Raw genomic sequence first — 23,013 nt, 5'->3', positions numbered from 1 at the left:
AAATTTGAATTTGAATTTAAGTAATATTTTCGTATGATTTCTTTGGTATTTATCACTCTATTTTTTCTGACAATTGATGATTATAAATAATTACAGGTGATTATGAATAATCACGATTTGTCAAGAACCCACCCGGGCATGACCTCAAGTGCATAGGGGACCATGTGATAATGAAATTTGGTAAGAATAGATTACATTTTAGCATCAACGAGCACAGTATAATTATATGAAACTGATTTCTCAATGGAACATTTTTCCCTATACCCCTTACTCTGCACCTGCTGAGAATCGGACAAAAGCCTACTCTATTAAAGAAAAGATATGGCATTTTTTGAAGGGGGGGTTTAGTGATTTCCACTTTGTCCCCACTGAAAGGTTCAACAAAAGCAAATATACCTACGAGATGAGCAAACTCATTATAAAACTAAATTTAATCATCATCACTGGTGCAATAATTGTGATTACAAAGTATCCCAGAGTCAATAAAATTTGATTTAACATGTTCACAAATATAATTTACACAAAACAAGTAAAGAGTTACAATATGTACAGCATATTTTTAGACAATATCTTTGTACATGTGACATAAATGAGTTTTTTCTCCTGATTGAGGAAAAAAAATGAGCCGGCAATTTCAGAAATTCTTGTGTTATGTCCATATGATATTTCATATCAATACAATATATAAATATGCTATGTCATTTACTGCGTTCGAGTACTTTTTCCACAATGCTTGTTAAAGCTCTTTTCTCTAGCGAATCACGAAGTATGGAGATATGATTGAGTGCTTCGTCACAATGTTTTCTGGCTAAAACTTTTGTGTGTGTTAGTCCATTGCTCTGAAACAGAATAAGAAAAAATATATTGAATTTCATTTTTCAGAAGAATCTAGTTTTTATGACCACTTATTGAAATCACAGATTGCACTCAAGCTGCAACTACATACAAAAATGCATTTTGTCCCCTCTCTCCCTCCCTATAATCTATATACATAAATTTGATTTTCTCTGTGTGTGTATGTTCTCTATACAAATCTACAATTTTAGATTGATCGTCACCACATTTTGCATGTATACCAAATCAGACCCGACTTGAACGATAGGCTACTTCAAAAGTTTGTCCGAGCTAGGCAAATGCCCGAAATGGGCAAAAAGCTGTCAAGCAACAATAGTTCCTGGGCCTCAACAAACACTTTCGGAAAGTTTACTTTGGTTACCGTGGTTTCCTAGCAATGTGTTTCAGACGAGTATATGCCTTTACAATGGTTTGCCACTTTTTCAATCCTCCCAGTAATGGGGCTTTTTCAATAGATGTCAGAATCATCATCACTATCACTTTGACGGTCAGGCAAAGAGTGATCCCCATAAAAATCAGTGTTAAAATTGTTGATTTTACTGTAAAAATGCAGAAATTTATAATGGGGTTTTTTCACATCAGTTATTTTAAAAATTGCATTAAATTATCGATTTTTGAAACATTCAGGGAGCTTAGATATATATATATACAAAGCGAAGAAAATGAAATATGAAGTAATTAGCCGGACCTACTTTTGAGTTGGATATTCATGCAATATATAACATGGATTTCAGCTTCTTATTTATATCCTCTCAGGCATGAAAATTGATGTCTCTGTATTGTTTTAATATTCAACTGCATAAATTCATTTAGGATGTTTTAAAATTAATTATGGGCACATAAAGTACATCAAAGAAATTCCACTGCTTTAATTAAGCTTTTTTGGAAGCAGAAACAGGCAGATGAATAACTTGAAGTTTAGGGGGGGGGGGAGGGGAATCAAAATACCTAGCGTCCCTCAAAAAAGGGAAAAAAATATATTCATTTCTACATTTCTTTAAATACAGATTTGTTTATTTCATGCATTTATTTGTTTATTTCAGGAAGTCGCCATATTGGTTAAGAAGGGTTTTTATGTTCCTCAAAGAAAGAGGAAGATATCACGTGATCCAAAAAGCCTCATTGAAGAAAATCCGGGCAGCGCTGGGTATTATAGCTAGTGTTTAATAAGCAGCCAAATGTAGGTAAAGGTTTAATTTTATGCTCAAGGGCACCGACACAAATGTGTATTCCCTGAATCACATTCGGGTATTGTTATCACTTTGGAAAGTATAATATAATATATATATAAGGGGAATATGCGTACCTTCACATGGGAGAAACATTGTTTATACTCATCAAGATTTTAATTTATGCCATTTGGTTTTCGTACAAAGCAATAATGATGTGCGTCTCTCTATTCACTTTTTTTTTTTTGCATTTTGAAGTTGAAATTCTACCATATACTTTTTTGCCCCTGTAAATTATTGACATCAGTCAATCAGATTATGGGTAAAACATTTTCATACTTCTTTTGTTCAAGAGTTTCTCGCAGCACTATAACTAAGTGCCATGATATACATTGCCTAATTCTCACACTGGTGTGCGATGCTGCATTTTTTAAATTGTGAGATGCCGCTTTTTAAGGTGATGAAAATAAAAAGCATCACAAGATAATAAACAAGAGAACAAAAAACTCTTTATATGAAGATTCAATTGATTTTTTGCTTCAAGTGCTACATTTTTAAAAGTAGTTAAGAACACAAAAGTTTTCAGAATGAAGTTTCCAATAACTCCTATGTTGAATTGGTGCTTTTTCTAAATACAGTTATCAATCAGTTTTAATCAAAATCGCTGTCTTGATGCAATCTCTAGCATTAAGATCTCTAGCATTATTGATCTAACTCTAATTTCACCTTAGACTCATACACAGTTGGGGAGGAGAGGGGTATGAGTAAAATTAGATGCTCTTGAAAGGCGGGGGAGATAATGGAAAAACTTTCGTAACAAGTTGGAAAAAGTCAGACCACTTCCACGCTGCAGCAGATCCCATCACTGAATGCTAATGAGTAAAACACAATGCCATATACAAATACTTTTATCTCAATTTAAAATAAATATACTACTTTTGGTAACAAATTTTTTTCTCACATTTAAAACAAGATCATAGGCTTTTTCAACATCTCCATCGTTGCAAAACCTCCTCACAATCATGGGGATAAGCTCCGAGTGCTGCAAAAATAAAAGTAAAAACAAAAATCTTAGGAGAGACGTTCAAAAAAATTTGCACATTTGCACTAAAATAAAAGAATAAAACAATACAATAAATGAAAAAATGATTCAGTAATGCAAATTTCACAACTACAACACTGGCGAGACATAAAAAGTATTTAAAATATCCTTTCAAATTGTATTTATTTTTGTACAGTTTTGTAGCTTATCTAAGTAGTAAAATTGAAAAATAAAATGTCAAGCATAAGTGGATACAGACTCTTTGTATGGAAAGGGGTGTGTGTATAGTAAACAGGGAACAATCATCCCCATTGCCCTGCCTATGTATCTGCCTATGTATCCAAATCTAAGGATCCAGACTAAATAAGGTAGTGAAAAATTTTGCCATAATTTCTTTAGTTCCATTTAGTTTTCATACATTGATAGGGAAAATTATATAAGTTCTTGTAGACCAGTGTTTCTTAACTGCCGGGCAGTGACATCAATCGTACCGGGCAGCAAGAATATTTTCATTGCCCTTTCATTTCTCAAATCATTCACATGAATAATTAACTGGTTTATTTTCATCATTATGGGACATATTATTTGGATTTTTCAGTCTAAAAATAATACAAGGGGAAAGATAAAAAACATTTCTATAGTTCTAGAACAAAGGCTTCCAGCTGCAACCATAAATTATAGGAATTTAGAGAATACCTCTTCCCCTCATGCACTTAAAATCATTTGCTCTGTTTCAAGGGCCCAAGGAAGAGCAACGTGTCTCTGGTCATTCCACCCTCCAAAACTAGTTTTTTTTCTTCACAATTTCGAGTATCCGTCATCATGCAACCCAAACAATACAGCAGGGGAAAAAATGTTTTTCCATACGATTTGTCCATCTTTCCCGAAAATATCCTACAGCTTCAGGGCTCTCTGTTGCCAATAAGATGACCCCGTTGTTTGCATGCTTACTGTTTGCCCTTATCAGCACCACAGAATATGCTCTGAAGACAATAATGCCATGAGAAAACTCGATATCTTGTAGAATTCCTTAGAGACTGGAGGAACATCTCTGCTACTCGCAAGTGACCAAGACGCATAACTTCAAAGGGGAATAATTGTGAGTGATTGGGAATTTCCAGGCAATAGAAAACCACCTTTGACCATTGGACCCACTATTTATGACCAGCGGTAAAAACCTCTAGCACAGTCCTATTATAACAATGGAGTATGTATGTATTCATGTGTTCTTAGAAATGAAGAAGTATTTTATATATGCGTGGCAAATGTCAGCGATTAATCAGTAATCATCTGCTGTATACAGAAAATATTGTGTTTCGAATCGGTCATCAAAGAGATAAGTTTTCAAATTTTAGAGTAGAAAAATCATGTGCAGCAAGGTTTTGAAATTTATTTAATTTACACAATTTAATATAAGCCACTATCGTGAATATATCAAAAAGAGTGTTTCGTCAAAATTGAAGAATTTTCTTATGCTCTTCAGCTGACTTTTAGGGCGAGTTACAATATAGACAAATTTTTTTATATCATTACCTTCTTTCTAGTTAAATTAAATACAAAATTTGATTGTAAAATATATTTTACATTGAATTATTAACAAAGTGGTAATTCAATAAGTTAATAAGTGTTGCGCTGATGTCAGCAGAAATAAATTTAATTACCCACTGTGAGTGAAACTTTATATTTTTGCAAACTATGCAAAATTATTCTTTGAAATTAAATATTAATATGTTTCGACTGATTTGCAATCCATTAAATTTTCTAATGAGGTAGAAGTATTGAAATGAAGAAAAAATTGAGGGGGGGGGGCTGAAAGTTGCCATTTGTCCCATATATACAGGCTCAAGCCCTAATAAAGGAGAGGGAGTGGTTCTCTGCAATGTATGCTCATTAATTATTAGGGTCTCTGCCCCCTTGTAAAATTTATTGGGGTGCTCAAACAGCCTCAATACCCAGGTTCTGGCACCTATATACAATGAGGATGTTTGCTGCAGTTGTTGATGAAATGCTTCGTTTATGTTTTGACTTCTGTACGTTATCAATACAGTACCAAAAAGAAAAAACAAACTTAACAGTCAGTATGATAATAATGGATTTAATTTATCAATTCACACACACACACATTTAAAGGATTTTGATTAATTATTATGATTTTAATTAATTATAAGGGTTTAAATAATTTGATTAAGTGATTTAATTAATTTGATTAAGTGGTTTAATTAATTTGATTAAGTGGCTTAATTAATTAACTAATCAAATAATTATCACACAATTAAAAGGTAATTGGTTGTTTATCAATTATTATCTTATGAACGAATAAACTATTACAGACCAGGCTGTAGACTCATAGAAATTTGATTCACCAGGCCACAGTTATAAAAAGGTTGAGAACCACTGTTGTAGACTGTTCTTTTACACAAAAACGACAGAAAACATAGATTTCCAATACTATCTGTTACTATATGCATTCTAAAATAGATTCGTGGCTCAGGTACTTAGCAAGATCTTTGGCTATTTTCAAAATCATGGTTTTCACAGACCCGGTTTTTCTTTTTTGCATTGCAGACCAGGGGTGGCCAGCTTCTCTCTATTCAAGGGCCAATATAATGGTCAGCTGCAGCCTTGCGGGCTGCACCAAGAGCAACACTTTGGCATAAAAGTCGCACCAGTAAAATACTCCAGAAAACTAGCAGATTTGTCTCAGCTATAAATAGTATAGCAAAACATGAGCAATTCAGTCATTAAACTTATATCCTTGGTTTTGTATTCCTCCACTTCTTCATAAACTAATATGTATTCATTGTTTGTCTGGTTATGTTCAGTACTTTTACTTTGTCAGGTGCCACACTTAATTACCTCATGGGTCAACTGTTGGCCACCCGTGAAATAGACCATTATTGAACTTATCCCTCAATATGGGAATCAAAAGGTTTCTGGACAGTTATCACTTTCCTGATGTTGTTTTCATTCATGTTTGCAATGACTTATTCTGATTATTTTTGGAAAGGCATTCTGCAGAATCCTGATTTTTGCTGCGAGTCTATGTTAAAGTTTACATTTAAAAACTGAAAAATTCCAGTGTTACCTGCTGACTTGCAAATAATACGGGGGCAGTGGCCAATCCAAGTTTTAGATCAGCGGCTGCAGGTTTACCCATTTCTGCTTGACTCGAAATAAAGTCCAGCAAATCATCAATCAGCTAAAAAAGAAAAATATATATTGCACACATTATAATTGAAAATTTTAACACACATATTTCTATTGATCCCTAAAACATTTTTTGAGTGTAGCATAACATAAGGCTAACATTTAATCCTATGGATCCTATGTGGTTACTCTTCAATTTTTTATGTGAACTCAAAGGAAACGTTAGATAGGTTTAGATTCCCCATAAGAAAATAAGCAAATAAATTTCTTTCTTCCAGCTTAAAGTTGATGCTTCACTTAAACCAATCAGATCAGGGGTGGCCAAATTTTCCAAACCATGCCACATAACAAAGATTATTTTAGATGCGTGTGGCCCTTTACAAATTTTATCATGTACACCATATATCCTGTTTTTATAGGACAAGTATTCTCTCCATTCCTGCAAAATATTGTTCGGCACTGTCCCCTTATTTTCAAAAAAACTTTCAGTTTGTCACTCTTTTGAGTTCTAAATTGTTCTAATTTTTGAGTCAAATTGGATTATCGTAATGCAGATTGTGTATGTACGTATATCGGTAGAAGTTCACCTTACCTACATCATGTTGATGATAAACACAGGACTCTGAGAACTTAGTGTTTACTCCCCCCAAGTATTTGTGGATATAAACAATGCATATCCCCAATACAGACGATCCTGAATCTTGTGGACATGGGGCATCCAGCAACTATGTCAAAGATGAAAAACCGAACAGAAATACATTGGATAGAAAGTCATCACATAATTATTATTCAAAGAGGGCCTATCATACTAAATATAGATTTGGTAGCCCTACCAGACCATCATTCATAAGAAAAAGATTGTTTAGGAGAGAATTTCTTTGATTTTGAAAAATGGAATAGAATTTCTTTAATTTTTGAAATCATTTGCATGCCATTCCTGATACCATGGTGCGCCCGGGTTGGCTACCCCTGGATTAAAGAGTACTTGTCATGCAAATGCAGAATGCAAAAATATATTGCAAGATATGTACGTTGATAAATATATAACCCAAGGCCTGAAAAATCTCAGGCACCAGGTCACCATGGCAACTAGAAAATCTGTATTAGAGCCTAAACTTTTCTAAATGTGATTGTTAAACTAAAGGCTGAGGATGATAAAAAAAAAATTCTGATTTTGTCTTTAACATTGGAATGATAGGGATTTCAAACTACCTAGAATGATGGATAACAGTCATTTTGACTGCATTAAGAAAAAAAATCAACATAAATTATTTTTTTTACCAAAACTTCTTAAAACAATATATATTTGGTCTCTGACTTATTTTTGCAATAAATCTTCGTTTCATGTACCAATTCTTTGGAATTTTGGGAAAAAGGGCTTGTTATTAATCCTGTGTTTTGTTAATTTAAAAAGAGGTTTGACTATGATTTTTTGAGTTCTTGTAATTCGTGGCTTCATTTTCACTTGGCAGTCCACTGAGAATGTTTGAATTATAATATGTTTGAGAAATTTGCAATAAGATTGCATGTGCGGAATGAAAAAAACTGTAAATAGCTGCCAAATTCTGAACAACCCAAAATACATGCGCAAGAGAGTTTTTCGATGTCTATTGCATCATGCAGTGAACGAATTCATTTTGGCAAAAACATTAATGAAACTTATTATTAGAGTAGTTACATTTCATAAGTTTAAGTAGAAATTTCCATTGTCCGAGATTTCACTTTTGTGTGCTCATGGTATTCAAGACCCAGATTTTCTCTGTTTACCAACTGTGGAATTATTTTCTTACTCAGTCAAAAACATGGCATGTAGTAAAATGATGGCTCCCCGCATTATTCAGCAGGGCCTCTAGGCTGCTGGGATTTCTGGTGGGACCCCTCTATAGTGAATTTATAGAATGAAGGAACAAAAAATGACAGGAATTGTCTCGGCCAGGGCCGGTCTTAGACCTAGTGGCGCCCTGTGCAAAAACAGTAGTCAGCACCCCTAATCCTGGTTTGATACAAAGGGACGAAGAAGTCGGAACTTTCTTCATAGAATGGGATTACTGCTATTTAACTTGTAAACAAGCATAAAATCCAGCTTGTTTGATTTAATTAAGAGATTTAAAAACAAAAAACAAAACATCACACACTTACACGGGATACTCATCACAAAGGATCTATCTTCACACTTATTTTAACTGAATTTGATGGTAAAACTAGGGCGGCTCTGCCCCCCTTCCTGCAACCTGTGGTGGCCAACCCCTCTTCCCCCTTTCCTCTTCACAACATACACTGCTGGCCACCCAAATTGCAACACCAAGAAAGACAAGAGATATCGCAACAATATTTATTTTGTGGATAACATGTTGACCAAGCATCAAATGATTAAATTTATAGACTTCTGTGAAGTGTGGTTCCTGCCAAAATCAGTAGCCAGAGTAGCCGCCATTGTTGGAGATCACCGCTGCCACACGCCTCGGCATTGATTCAAAGAGACTTTGGATGTGTTCTTGGGGTACAGCAGACCAAGCAGCTTCAACGCGTTGCCAAAGTTGATCTGGTGTGGCAGCTGGGGATGTAATCTGGGTCAATCGTTGAGCAACCATGGACCACATGTTTTCTATCGGCGAAAGATCCGGAGAGCGAGCTGGCCAGGGAAGCAATTCAATCTGGCGATTGACGAAGAACCTTTGGACAATGCGTGCCACGTGTGGTCGCGCATTATCCTGCTGAAATATGGCTGTGGGCAACCCCTGAAGGTAAGGAAGGACAACTGGCTCCAACACCTCGGAGATGTAGCGCTGGCTTTTTAAAGTACCGGCAATGCGTACTAGAGGAGTGCGAGAGTGATATCCAATACCGCCCCATACCATAATACCCAGTGCAGGACCAGTGTGGCGGTGCATAACGCAGCTGTTCAGCATCCTCTCTCCACGGTGTCTCCAGACTCGAATCCGACCATCGTGGTGTTGCAGACAGAAGCGTGACTCGTCAGTAAAGACAATTTCATTCCATTGTGCCGTCCACATCCTTCTTTCATCGCACCATTGGCGACGGAGACGTCTGTGGTTCTGCGTCAAGGGTAGACGAAGCAATGGACGTCTTGCGGACAGACCACTCTGCTGTAAACGCCGTCGAATGGTACTACGCGCAGACACTGGATGATGCGGTACAGACTGAATGTGCTGTGCTATGGGTCGTGATGTGGCTGAGCGATCCGTCACTGCCATACGCACAATACGCCTGTCATCACGTGAAGTGGTGCACTGAGGTGGATGCGATCGAACACGTCGGTCCGTCGTACCCTCCTGCATCCTACGATCACATATCCGCATTACAGTTGTTTGGTTTAGTCCAACACGACTACCGATTTCCCTGAAAGATAATCCACAATCTCGGTAGGCCACTATCCTTCCTCTGTCGAACTCGGATACTTGATCAAAAGATGATCACTGTTTTCTACGAGGCATAATTGATCGTTTTTTTGAAAAAAACCACAAGAAAAACACAATTGCCGTACTTCAAATCGTCGAAATCTCCAAGCCTTAAATAGCGCTTTGAAGTGGCGCCACAGGCGCGCGTGATGTGCGTCTGCGCTGAAATTCTAATCATTTGCATATCTCACCTCCGCTAATGCATGTTGTAAATTTCATATTATTTGCATGCTTCCTTCAGGGTGTTGCATTTACGGTGGCCAGCAGTGTATTTTGTTTATTTCGTCCCACTTCATCAGAGTGCTATGAAAAGTGACATGTCAAAGCACCACCTTACTGATGAATTTTACAATAATAAATTAAAAAAAAACAAATGTGATTCATCAAGTACCCCCAGAAAACTTCTCCAGGGGGTTTAACACTGAAGACCAGTCGGGACCCCCAGAATGAATACAAGTGAAAATTTTACCAACAAATAAATTCCAGGGCCCCCAATCAAGGACCCAGGACCAAATTTGCAGAATTTTAGCGGAGCCCAGACTGGATTTATCTCGGGCTTCCACTGTCGCAAATTTTACTGTGTAAAAAAAACAATGTGATTCATCCAGTCCCACGATCGATCGATCCCACGTCCTGGGTACCCTGATCCTGTGTGTTGCAAGCACTAGTGATATATGTATATTATACATACCTCTCAGTATCCCCCCCCCCCCACAAGGGAAGGGGCCAGAATGATTCTTGTCACTTTTTGATTTTTCACACTATAAGTTAACCACAGAGGGACCCGTGAGAAAGCTTGTTTGGGGGCCCGCCAACTATCCCAACCTAGAGCCCTGCTGCAGGATGTGAGGGGGGAGGGGGGGGGCACGCCTCTCGGTACATACACATAATTAGGTCCTGATGTGCCAAACGGTTCCCAATATATTGAAGAGTTAAATGAAAACTTCACCCAAAATCATTACCAATTTCCATAACACACCAAAAAAGGAACTGATTTCTGTTGCATAGAAAGAGGTTCTTTTTGAGTTTGTGATTTTATATCGTAGAATCATGTACGGGCTAAACTGATAATAAAAGTGGTTAAATTAAAGCGATATTTCGATATGATTTCTTTCATATTTATAAAACTTATCAACTTCATTTGAAATTATTCCTCTTACACCCAGTACTAAGAAACGGAAGAGGTAGGCTCATAACTATTCTGATGCAACTTGGGTGGTGCCCTGAGAAGAATGGGCCCCCAGCCTTAAAACTCCTTTTTCTGAGCATAGTCATTTCAAGGAAACTCTGAGAAAAGCCTTGCTACAGCCTTAGGAAAGGGGTAGGTCTCTGCAGATTTTTTTTTAATCTCAAGGACTTCAATTTTAATTTCAATGATAACGCACAATTCTTGAAGTTTGGGCTGAACATCCCTAAAGCAAATAGCATATTTGTGGATACAGGGTCTAAAACAGTGTCGTCATAACGCATGGACCGACTCAGGCATGGCCAGGGGACCTCAAGAGAACAGGAGCCTCAGAAAAACTAGTAGTTCAATTTTTTGAGAATTTTGCAGGTAAGGGCTCAGAAAAAGTATTTGGCTCAGGGGTCCCATGATGCTCTTAAGACAGCCCTGGTCTAAAAGGATTGTGAAATTTATCAAACTTACCGAGACGATTGATGATTATGCATTACCGATTCAACACATTTATGTAACATACATTTAATTCTATATTTCATCAGCTTCAAAAAACCTCATTTCAAATATACATAGATACATATCCGAAATTACTCTTTGGATTCACTGCTGCCCCCCCCCTCTTTGTTTTGGATATGTGAGGTAATACTTTACTTTCTTATTCACAATGAAGTCCCAATTAACCTACCCTATTCTGCTGCGTAAATTCCATGGATTATATGTTTAAAAAAATAACGTTGAAATAAAAACAAAATGTCTGTACTGAGTTTCTTAGTGTGGATCAAAGCTGCATGAAGCGTTTTAACTTTGAAGCAGCTTCAGTGTGGATAAACCGCTGCATCTTATCTACATCTTTTTTCTTCTACGAAAGGTTTGATTAGTTTTAATTACGTTATAAATTTATTAACAAAAACATATATTTTAAAAATATTTACAGACGGGGTAGAGATGCCAGTAGAAAAATTTACATTTTCTCCAAAAAACCATGATAACAACCCCCCCCCCTTCCTTGAGAGAGATTTTATACTGATAAATGAAATTTTCTCTTGCGGGTTATATACTGCTGTGGACTGTATACATGTATAATGCCTTCTTTTCTTAAACTAGTGAAGTTTGCATTTGTGGGCACAAATAATTTTTTCTAATTTTTTTTCACCCTTTCACTTCGGATTTAATGCCCTTCTAGAACACACCCAGTGAGACCAGGCTGCTCCTAGATGCAGTAATAAGAAAGTCTGGAGAGTCATGACAGGACCAGTGATCAGAGTGAAAATATGCATGGGTTTTCTCGTGTGAGAGAGATAGAGCACATTTTTGTTTCTCCTTGTGTGGCAGATAGGAATGAGGCCCAAGTGCCGGATCCCTATTTAAAATAGTCAGCAAATCAAAGGTTTTAATTAATTCTTTTTTTAAATATTTATTCAATATTTCTTTTGAAATACTGTACTGTGTTGGCGATTCAATTCTTCGTTTTTAGTACAAGTAATACAAGCCGGTAAAAAAAGAAGCATGAAAAGCCTTCTGGCTCAAAATCTTTCCCACATCAGAATACACCTTCCATTCCCATAATACTCCCCACAACCCAAGAAAACACTTTTGCTCTCATTAGCAGAAAAATTGAGTGATAAAGAAACATTCCTCCATTCTTTTTATTTTTCACAGCACAATAAAAGAGAAAGACATTGTGTCTTTCCTCCCAAAATCTCCTGCAGGGGAAAAGAAAAGAGCTCAAGTGTGTGTGTATTTTTATGTGACCAAAATCGCTATGTACTGTACGTACATGGGTGCACTGCCTATCAATTCTTTTCTTTTCGAAAAATAACTGCAATATTATACACATGCGAACCTTCAATTTTTTTTCCTCATCTCGGTAATTTTTCATGTATATTTTATACAGTTATTTTTTTTAAATATATACCTTAAAGACATTTTTCTAGTAATGTATATCTAATGTGTTTCGGCGCTCCTTATCATTTGGCACTGGTCGCACTACCCTAAGACCGCCCCCTGGGCAGGGCTGGGGCCCAGTCCATGGGTAAATTAATAGAAAATGAAGATTCCCTTTGTTGTGCAACATTGTACCAGCCAATGTGATGCGATAAAAGTGCAAAGATTGATAGGAATGCTAAATGAATTGAATAACGTATGATGATGAGCTTCTTCAAAAGTGTACCTTTGAATGGCCCAAAATGGATACTGGAGGAAAAAGCAAACACCATGATAGAATATCTCATCTCGTTCAGCATTGTTCTAGTGTTAATATAGCAAGTTCCAGAAAAGTAAAAAAAAAAAAAAAAGTATTCACTGTTTCTCTAAAGCAGAGACCATGTGTGGCTAAGAATTTTGGCTACCACCCTAAATATTTTGTCAGTTTGTCAAGCCCTGATGTAAGTGGTTGAGAGAGAGAAGATAATTAAATAATACTTTTCAAAAGATGCCTAAATTTCGTGATTGTGTATCATGTTGTAGATCTGACGGTTCTCTGATATATTTTGCTAATGCATGTGAGTATCTTTTCAACCTATACAGATAGGCAATCTGCTACTACTACTCATTGTATATGAAACCTTGTACACACACTGCTCTGCAGAATTTCAAATGAATCGGTACATGCTGGACAGTGCCATTTTAACACATGGGCTCACCTCGGCATGGGCTTCAAAAAAAGAGGGGGCCTTACAAAAATTAGAACTGGTTGAAATTCTTGAGAATTTTCCAGGTAGGGCCTTAGAAAAATCAGTTCACCTGAGGGCCTAAGATGCTCTTACGACGGCCCTGATGCTGGAATTTTTGTGGACCTCTAACGTATTTATATTGTCTGAGACAGGCCATCTATCTATAAAATCTTCAAAAAAATTTGGATAAAAATTAATTAAAAAAAAATCATTTCTGTTCCAATCCCCCCCCCCAAAAACGCCGATAATATGCAACAGTTTATAATTTGCATTGAGAAATTCAGATGTTTTCTCAATGTAGATCATATGCAGGAAAATATGGTATGTTGGTAATCAAGGCCACAGCTAATGGGAGAAATCTTGGGAGGTTCCTCAAACAAAAAATGATAAAATTTTTGTTAGTTATGTGTTAATGTTATCATGCTATCAGTTTAGTCCATCCCTATACCAAGAGAAATTTTATGGTTACAGCCTAACATCAAATTTACAGACATAAGCAGTTGTGACTGGCTGGACTTTTGCTTCCCCCCCCCCCCCCACCACGAGGGTTAGATTTCAATTTAGACATGCTTTGAACTTACAGCCACCTCATGCAGCTCGTCTGTTATATGGTCTGTTTATTACATGAACAAAATTCCAGAGAAAGAATTTTCGCGCTGTTGCAGGTGTGCTTACCTGAAAAGCTATGCCAACGTTTCTTCCATACTGGAAAGCAGCTTCTTGCAATACCTGATTTGCTCCGCATAAAACCGCAGCCTACAAAGAAAATTAAATATCATCTAGCTAGATCAGTGGTTACCAATCGTTTTTCCTTCCCACACCCCCAGTGCAATATGACTTACCTTCTCACACCCTCTTGGATAATGTATTTTTTATATGTTAGAAAACTCAGATTTTTTTTGTAATTGATTACCTTAATTATCCGATAATTAATTTCTATGAATTATTTTTCTTTTCTATGTCTTTTCGGCTATGGCTAATATTTAATTTTTGCTTCATTTTTTTTGAAAATTAATTCAAAAACTAAACTAAAAACCTTTTTATTTTTTAATATTTTTGTTGAGAGTTGGAAAAAAAGATTTGTGTTTTTCACTTATTGATTCCAGCCCCAACAATTATACACACACACTTGTCATACTTTGACACTTGACTCAATTTTTTGACATTTCTCCTGAGTCATGTGTATTCACGAAAGTATCAAATCTAAGCACAACATGCTAATAACACGCGGTACCAATGTAAACAAACCACGAAACCGTTTAGGTAAATCGTGATATTTTTCTCAACCAAAATAGAAAACAAATATGATCCCTAATCCAGAAAGAAATTTTCACAATGCAAAATTCATATGACACATTTCTGCCAATGGAAGTCAGAAGATGAGCCATCAAAATATTGGTATGATTTATATATTTTAGGAATTGAAAAATTCAACTTTTATCATCATTTTAATCAGTCAACATGTTGTAATTTTTTTTCCATCTCGTACCCCCAAAAATGCTCTCCCTCACCCTTGGTTGGGAACCACTGAGCTAGATCATCCAGATTAATTTATATGTGAATAAGATACACAAAACACTAGGGGCTGTAACTATGATTTCTTGTCCGAGAGGATATTAGGTATCAAACTCTTGACACATCTGAAAATATTTCGTTTCAGTAGGTGAGTTATCAAGATACTGCAATTCAGTATCTTGAACTAGATTTGTTTTTCTCAAGTTAGTTCTTCCATTATCAAATCAAACACATTAAACTCATTTCTATACACCAAAGTTTTTGCTTGTATATATGAGGGGGAAAAAAAGGATATAATTGACCAACCATAGATGAAAACAAAAAAAAAAAAGTTGATAAACTCATTAACTGATAAATTAGAGATAGATGTCAAATAAAAATGGAAAAAGAGATCCAATAGCTTACAGCTTTGCATGTATATGCTATGAGGCTGGCAGTTTTCTTGAAAGTCTTTTGAATATATTGCGTATATCGTTCAGCTTCATCTTCAGCTGATTTCATCTGCAGAAATTCTCCCTGGACAAGGTCTACAAGTACCTAAGAAAAACTACATTTAAAACAACAAGTAAGGATGGAAAAGCAGAGAAAATACTAAGCTTAGATCATTCATAAGCTGTTCAGTTACAAGATGAGAACTATTTTGCTAGACAAGAAATCAAAATATATTTCTAAAACAAACCCACAATGTTTAGTGTAATGCATATCAGATATTATGTAGCATATCAATAATATTTCCTAAAATATAAACATATTATCACACATTTATTTTCACACGAGAAAAAAATTAAACAGAAAAAGAAAAAAAACACAAACTTGAGCTAGCAGGTGCACGACTTCTTCACTTTCCAGCTGGGCCAATATTCTAGCAGCTTGTGCTAATATGAAATCTCCCGCCAAAATAGCCTAAAAAATTTCAGAACTTCTAGTTGGTCATAAGCTCGTAAAATCAATGAAAAGCACTAAAAGCTCTATCAACCCAATAGTTAAACTTATTCAACAAAAATATAGTACCTTCCTGTGACCCCACCGAACATTAATACTGGATTTACCCCTTCTTGTGTCTGACCTATCAATGACATCATCATGCACTAAACTAGCAGTGTGAATCATTTCAGATATTATTGCCATCCTATGTTGAGTCCCTAATAACCTGTGAGAATAGCAATAATGAATATATACATTTGAGATGAAAATAAATTTGACTCTATGCAATACACGCTGCAATTAAAATCACTGGCTAATAAAATCAATCTGTTTCTAAAATTAAAATGACAAGAATAAATTCAAATCACCACTGTAACAAAATAAAATTTTTGCTTAATATCAATTATCAACACACTGAACTTTTAAAAATCATACATTTAAAAAAGAACAAAAAAACTGCCAGAAACCTTCGCAGCAGTGTACTCAACAACTTCCCAAAGCTTCATGACGATCGGATGAATGGTGTAGTAATGCATAAAGGACAAACAGACAGACATACATACATTCGTTTTTATATATATATAGATGAAAAGTGTGTGTGCATGCGTGCACGCAGCTTCAACTTTATGTATAGCTGCCAACTTCGGGGAACAAAAATTAGGCAGGTTTTTATATGGATCAAAATTCTGTACAAATGAACTACTCTGTTCTCAAAATAAATATAAAAAGAATTTTTCAAAAACTTTGTAAGGGTTATCATTAACCCTCCAATGGGTGCATTTGATCTGACATCAGTGCGGCCATCTGATAGCAGGACAAAGTTTATTAAAGTTTACTACTTTTATGTAAAATACATGGTTTTTTTTTTGCAGAAAATTTTGTGTTTTTTCTTCTTTTGACATCTCTAATAATGCTATTCAGCACTTGTGTGTTGTATACAGGGGCAGTCTTCGAACAGTGCGATTGGTGCAATTGCAACGGGAACCAAAACACGTTAGATTTTCATTACTAGAAAAATATAGTTAAGATACATATTTAAGAAAATAACTATAAAATATACATGAAAAATGACAGAGATGAGAAAAAAAATTAGAGGTTTGAGTGTACATAATATTATGGTTATTTTTTGAAAAGAAAAGAATCGATGGGCAGTGCACCTATATACGTACAGTACATAGCGATTTTGGTCAGATAAAAATGCACACTCTTTCTCTCTCTTGAGCTCCTTTTGTTTACCCATGCAAGAGATTTTGGTCTTTCTCTTTTGTTGTGCTGTAAAAAATAAAAATAATGGAGGAATTGCCCTTGGTCACCCAATTTTTCTACTAACGAGTGCAAAAGTGTTTTCCTGTGTTGTGGGGAGTATTACAGGAACTGAAGATGTCTTTTGATGTGGGAAAGATTTTGAGCCAGAGACCTTTCATGCCTCTTTTTCCCCAACTTGCATTGTATTAAAAATGCAGAATTGAATTGCCAACACAGTATTTAAAAAAAAATTAAAAAAAAAAATTGAATAAATGAAAAAATGAATGAATTAAAACCTATGATTTGCTGACTATTTTAAATGGGGATCCTGCACTTGGGCCTCGTTCCTACCTGTTACACGGGGAAAAACAAAAATGTGCTCATACGAGAAAACCCATGCACTTTGGTGCTCCCGATCACTGGCCAGTCTTCTGACTCGCCAGACTTTCCTATTAGTTCAACGAGGGGCAGCTCGGTGGCACTGGGTGTGCTCTAGAAGGGAGTCAAATCCAAAGTGAAAGGGCAAAAAAAGATTATGAAAAATTATTTGTGCCACTGTGAGAGGGTTGCCAAGTCCGAGGTAGAAAGGGCAAAAAAAGTTAAGGGGAAATGATTTCTGCCCCCTCTAGTAGGAGCGCCAAATCCAACATAAAAGGGTGAGGTGAAAAAAATTACAGAAAATTATTTATGCTCACTTTAGGAGGAGCGTCATATCCAAAGTGGAAATGAAAAAAAAAAAAGGAAAACTTATTTGTGCCCTTTCTAGGAGGGGACATCATCAAGTCTGAGGTAAAAGGGCAAAAAAATGGGAAAATGATTTCTGCCTGCTCTATTAGGAGTGCCACATCCAAGGTAAAAGGGGCAAAAAAACTTTACATATGTTTATGACATAAAATATCGCTGTTCCTTTGAACACATCAAGGCAAAGCGATTGAGACAAAAGTGTTTTTTTAATTGGGGGGAGGTCGGGGCCCAAAAATAGGTCGAGCTTGGGTAGAGATTTTGTTTCGAGCCACCCCTGAGTGCAATGTATGTGTGTGTGGACTTGAAAATTGTAACAAACCGTTCATACACAACTGAACATCTTTTCGGAGTTTCATGGATTTTGTTGCAGTGAGTAACAGTAAAGCCTCCTATGAGGCTTTACTGTTACTCACTGGGTAAGGTGTGGTCACAATGGGACTCTAAAAAGACATAATTAATTTTCCCTTTCAAGAAACTAATGATGAATGTATGTTGAAAATTCAATTTGGTTTTTTTTAAACAGCTTTGTAAATCAGATTCCACAATCATGACCCCCCCCCACCCGCCTCGCCCAATTCTGTTTTTGAAACTAAGAAAAAAGTTTTGAGGTGCAAAATATATATTGCTTTATTCCATTGGGATCGTTGTCCCTAAAATATACTTCATGGCATCGTTTTGTGCCTTGGTAAGGTACTAGGTGGAAGAGCGATGGTACATCTCACCAAATAGATTCATTAATTAAATATAGTGTGTCAGTTTATGCAAACATGCAATTTTTCCACTACGTTATATATTATATGGGAATGCAAATCATTGTGTGAACTTAATCAATCTAGCTGCCTGCAACTGTAAGGTTATGTATTACGATTTGAGGCACAGTGGAAAACATTTGGATTGGCACTGCGAAACAAGAAAAAAAGAAGTTTGGGAAATGGAGTGGTTTTTTATGACCATGTTTTAGGAAACGGAAAGCTAACATCTGAAAGAGAGAAAGGTGAGATTTTCCAGGAGCAGATTGATAAGTCTTTTGTTGCCATTAAAAAGAGATAGCCTATAGAAAGAACAGTTGAAGTTACGATTAGCTGACAAGGAAACGCTCCCAAGCTAAACTCATAGAATTCGACGAACATTTTACAGGCCTTAGTAAATGGCTCAAAATATGTACTGTGAAAAAAAGTAGCTGTGAAATTGCAACAGAAAAGCAGTAAAAAATGAATACAAATCAACATTTTTAACGCCAAATACAACCCTACTTGGCGAGGATTCAGAGAAAAGTGGCAAATTCTTAAATGAACTGTCCGTGTTTCCTCCGAATGAGTTGGAATCTTCTGTTATAAAGTTATTTTTGGGTATTTTGCATTCAAAAGTGTTTGAAATTGAGTTTGAGAATATATTTGTTTCACTTATGTAAAATAAAAGTGTAGTGCATTTACTACACTTTTATTTTACATAAGTGAAACAAATTAGCAAGTTGCAATAAGTTTTTGTTGTTGTTTTGGTTAATGCTGAAAAGCCTTTCGCATGGAATTGCATTGTTGTATACCTCGATGTTTTTGAATCTAATTCTTTAAACCAGCTGTGGCTTTCAAATATAAAATGCCACCACATATTAATGTGTTCAACGGGGTGTAGATGCTGTACCACGAATTGAAATGGAGCTGACAGATTTTACAGAAGCAGAAATAAATTTAAAAAATAAAATAACGGAGATTTTGAAAGAACCTGAATCTATTTGCGAAATGTTTAGTGATGAAGTAGAAGACACTCTAGATTTCGAGTCATCAGGGCTGATGAAAGTGAATTTGAGAATTCTGATTTTGACATTATAGATGAAAATGATTAAATGTATGTAGTTGAAGAGTTAAATGAGGAAGTCCAGAGTATCCCATTTGAAACTAAAAGAGCAGCCATTGAATACTGGCCTAGCAGTAAAAAAATGAAACATCACACACACTAAAATCTGTTCAAAGCAAGTATAGATTTGTAAAAAGTTTGTCTCAAATGTATTTGTGGGAAAATCAAGTCAACAAATTTGGTGATAAGAGGCACAAACTATACGAAATTCAAAAATATATTTTTCAAAAGTTTCAGGATGCGAGGTGTAGGCATGTAAACGTGCATGACTCGGATTTGAAAAGCTGGGCTTGTAATAAAGCTCTGACCCTAAAAATGTCATTCAAAGCTTCTGGGAAATGGCTCTGTAATTTTAAACAGAAATGTAGAATTGCTAGCAGAAAAATGGCTAAAATGATCGTTCAAAAGCAGATTTATGAAAAGGATCATATTGTAAATGCTTCAAAAGCATATGTAAATAATGTATTTTTTTAAGAATTCACAGTTGAAGGATAACCAGATGTTTAATACTGATCAATCTGGTTTTAATACAGAAATTCATTCAGGGAGAATGCTCAATTTTTTGGGTTCAAAACAGATTAAAAGTGCTGCACAATCTATCCATACTACGACCCATTCATATACTGTAATGCCATCAATCAGCAAAAAATGGAATGCTGCTATCACCTTTATTTATTGTGTATTCTGAACCTAAAGGACAATTTGGAACCCAAGTTTGGCAGAAAATGTTTCAAGCTGACAATATTTATACAGTTGCTTTGAAATCGGGGAAAATGGGATCAAAAGAACTGTGTGAATATTTATTGGAAGTGCATTTTAAAAACTCATCCGATGAAACCATACTTTTAGTGGATTCTTGGTCACCCTTCAAAAACACTGATTTGATTGATAGTGTTATGCCACTGGGTAAATTTTTCACTGGTAAAAATTTAGTTCGAAAATTTTAAGATTTAGTTATGATTGACCAAATACAAATCGATTTGTTTCATCGAGACAATATTTTTAAAGTACAATCTGTTGCACACAACCAGTTTTCTTCACCACACTACATCACCATGTGGAAATATTCATGGCATGCATGCTCATACACCAAAATGCATCCTGGGTATTTCGAGAATGCTGTTGATTTCATATTTATTGCAAACAACGCACTTGATTGCTGGAAACAAAACTGTGCATCCAAAATATTCGCTCGCTGTAAAATACGTTTCTGCTTTATGCATTTCTTCAATGAGCCTCATATTTGAAACACTTTCAATTAATAAAGAAATTAACCCTTTCATTTGACCTGAATCAATTGTAATAAATTATATCTGTTGTAAACTATGCAAGATAGTACTGATGCATCTAATCTGCATATACTGGTTTTTGGGTGATACTAAATACAGCATAAAGCATGTTTTGATAGTATAAAAGCATTATATGTTTTCATTAATTTTCAAGAATACAAAGTCGCCAATTGATGCTAACGGTACGTGTTCGGCATCCTGGACCCAAATTTCAACATTAATTTACTCCTCTCCGCAGCTAGTTTTTTCACAGTACATATTTTGAGCCATCTACTAATGCCTGTAAAATTTTTGTTGAATCCTATGAGTTTAGCTTAGGAGCGTTTCCTTGTGAGCAAATTCAAAATGATATAACCATAGATCGAACTCCTTTTTCAGAACAGCTCGCTCTGTACAAGTGGAGAAGTCGACAGTAAAAGTGTTCTTTCTTCCAAAAGTGGAGGAGGTTGATAATCATTGATTTAGAACCAATACTATAGGAAGCTGGACAACAGCTATGTCTGTCGAGTCAGAAGATAGGAATGTAAAATGATTGTTATTTCCCCGTTTTTTATGACTGTTCATGTAGGGTTGGGCCATTGATTGCTGTTCAAATCTAAAAAAACCAAAACAATAGTGTATTCACGTTTCGCAAGGACCGTTGACACTTCAAATTCTTAAATGGGGGATGGGGTAGAGTGATAGCATTTTTGAGGGGATATTTTGGTGACAGCCCTGCTTTGGAGTGGTTGGTCAGCCAATGAAGGATATGTCATATTGTCATAATCACAAATAAATGCCGAGATTGCTTGACAAGATATGCCAACCGACTTTCAAGAAGGGCCAAAAACCTCAATATAAATTCAATCAATCAAAAATGAAAATCTGGTGATCCTCATGAAATTTTCTATTTTAATTTTTGTTATATTAGTTATCTATATGTTGTAAGAATTTTAATCATCTTAAAGAAAGTCATTTTGAAGGTAAGCCATTCCTTTCTGTTTTTCTCTGTCCTTGATGTGAATCTCGAATAAGAATTAAACAAAACCTATCAAATTTTCCTGCTTATAATCCGCAGATGCAAACTTCGTTAGTTTGAGAAAGGCACCATATAGTCTGCAGCGGTATATAACCCACATGAGAAAATTTCATTTATCAATATAAAATCTCTCTCAAGGAAGAGAGGGGGGGAGGGGGTGTTTAACACGGTTTTATAGAGAAAATGTAAAGTTTTCTATTGGCATCTCTACCCTGTCTATAAATATTTTAAAAATATATGTTTTTGTAAATAAATTTATAACGTAATTAAAACTAATCAAACCTTTCTCAGAAAAAAAAGCTGTAGATAAGATGTGGTGGCTTATCCACACTAAAGCTGCTTCAAAGTTGAAACTCTTCATGCAGCTTTGATCTACACTAAGAACCTCAGTACAGACATTTTGTTTTTATTTCAACGTCATTTCTTTTAAGTCCACGGAATTTATGCAGCAGAATAGGGTAGGTTAATTGGGACTTCATTGTAAATAAGGAAGTAAAGTAGTACCTCACATATCCAAAACAAAGTGGGGGGGTTGCGGCGAATCCATTTCGAATAAGAGAAATTTCGGTTATGTATCTATGTATATTCGAAATGAGTTTTTTTAAGCTGATGAAATATAGAATTGAATGTATGTTACAGTAAATATGTTTTATATTGGTAATGCATAATCAAAAATCCTCTAGGTAAGTTTAATAAATTTCTCAACCATTTTTTTACTGGCGATTACACATAATCCTTTTAGACCTTATATGCACAAACGTGCGAGTTGCTTCTTCTCTCTTTTCACTTTAGATATTCTTTTTTTTTACCTCAGGGATGCTCAGCCCAAACTTCAAGAATTGTACGTTATCGTTGAGATTAAAGCCTTTCTTTTCTTTCTTTGAAAACTGAGCCCAACTTAGGTCTATCACCATCCATGGGCAGAAAAAATCTAGAGCAA

The 23,013-nt window shown here is 35.6% G+C and overlaps 1 protein-coding gene across 1 annotated transcript in view; it reads right to left on the bottom strand.

Annotated features, from left to right (window-relative positions):
* Nucleotides 1-413: 413 nt before the first annotated feature.
* Nucleotides 414-23,013, bottom strand: part of qless (decaprenyl diphosphate synthase subunit 1 qless) — a 54,984-nt gene continuing 32,384 nt past the window's right edge. Inside the window, exons 4-10 of the mRNA XM_089236558.1 lie at nt 16,011-16,149; nt 15,813-15,902; nt 15,405-15,536; nt 14,160-14,240; nt 6,152-6,265; nt 2,986-3,066; nt 414-839 (exon numbers count right to left, since the gene is read on the bottom strand). Of these exons, the coding sequence (XP_089092684.1) occupies nt 699-839; nt 2,986-3,066; nt 6,152-6,265; nt 14,160-14,240; nt 15,405-15,536; nt 15,813-15,902; nt 16,011-16,149 (778 nt within the window). The 3' untranslated portion in view covers nt 414-698. The remainder of the gene's footprint in view (nt 840-2,985; nt 3,067-6,151; nt 6,266-14,159; nt 14,241-15,404; nt 15,537-15,812; nt 15,903-16,010; nt 16,150-23,013) is intronic.

Source organism: Pholcus phalangioides, unplaced genomic scaffold, assembly GCF_987345545.1.
Source record: "Pholcus phalangioides strain wild (caught in Gottingen) unplaced genomic scaffold, Ppha-v1.0 ptg000009l_1, whole genome shotgun sequence".
In the NCBI taxonomy this organism is placed as follows: domain Eukaryota; kingdom Metazoa; phylum Arthropoda; class Arachnida; order Araneae; family Pholcidae; genus Pholcus; species Pholcus phalangioides.
Note: the sequence above shows the minus strand (reverse complement) of the source record. Positions and strands in the feature narration are given on the sequence as shown.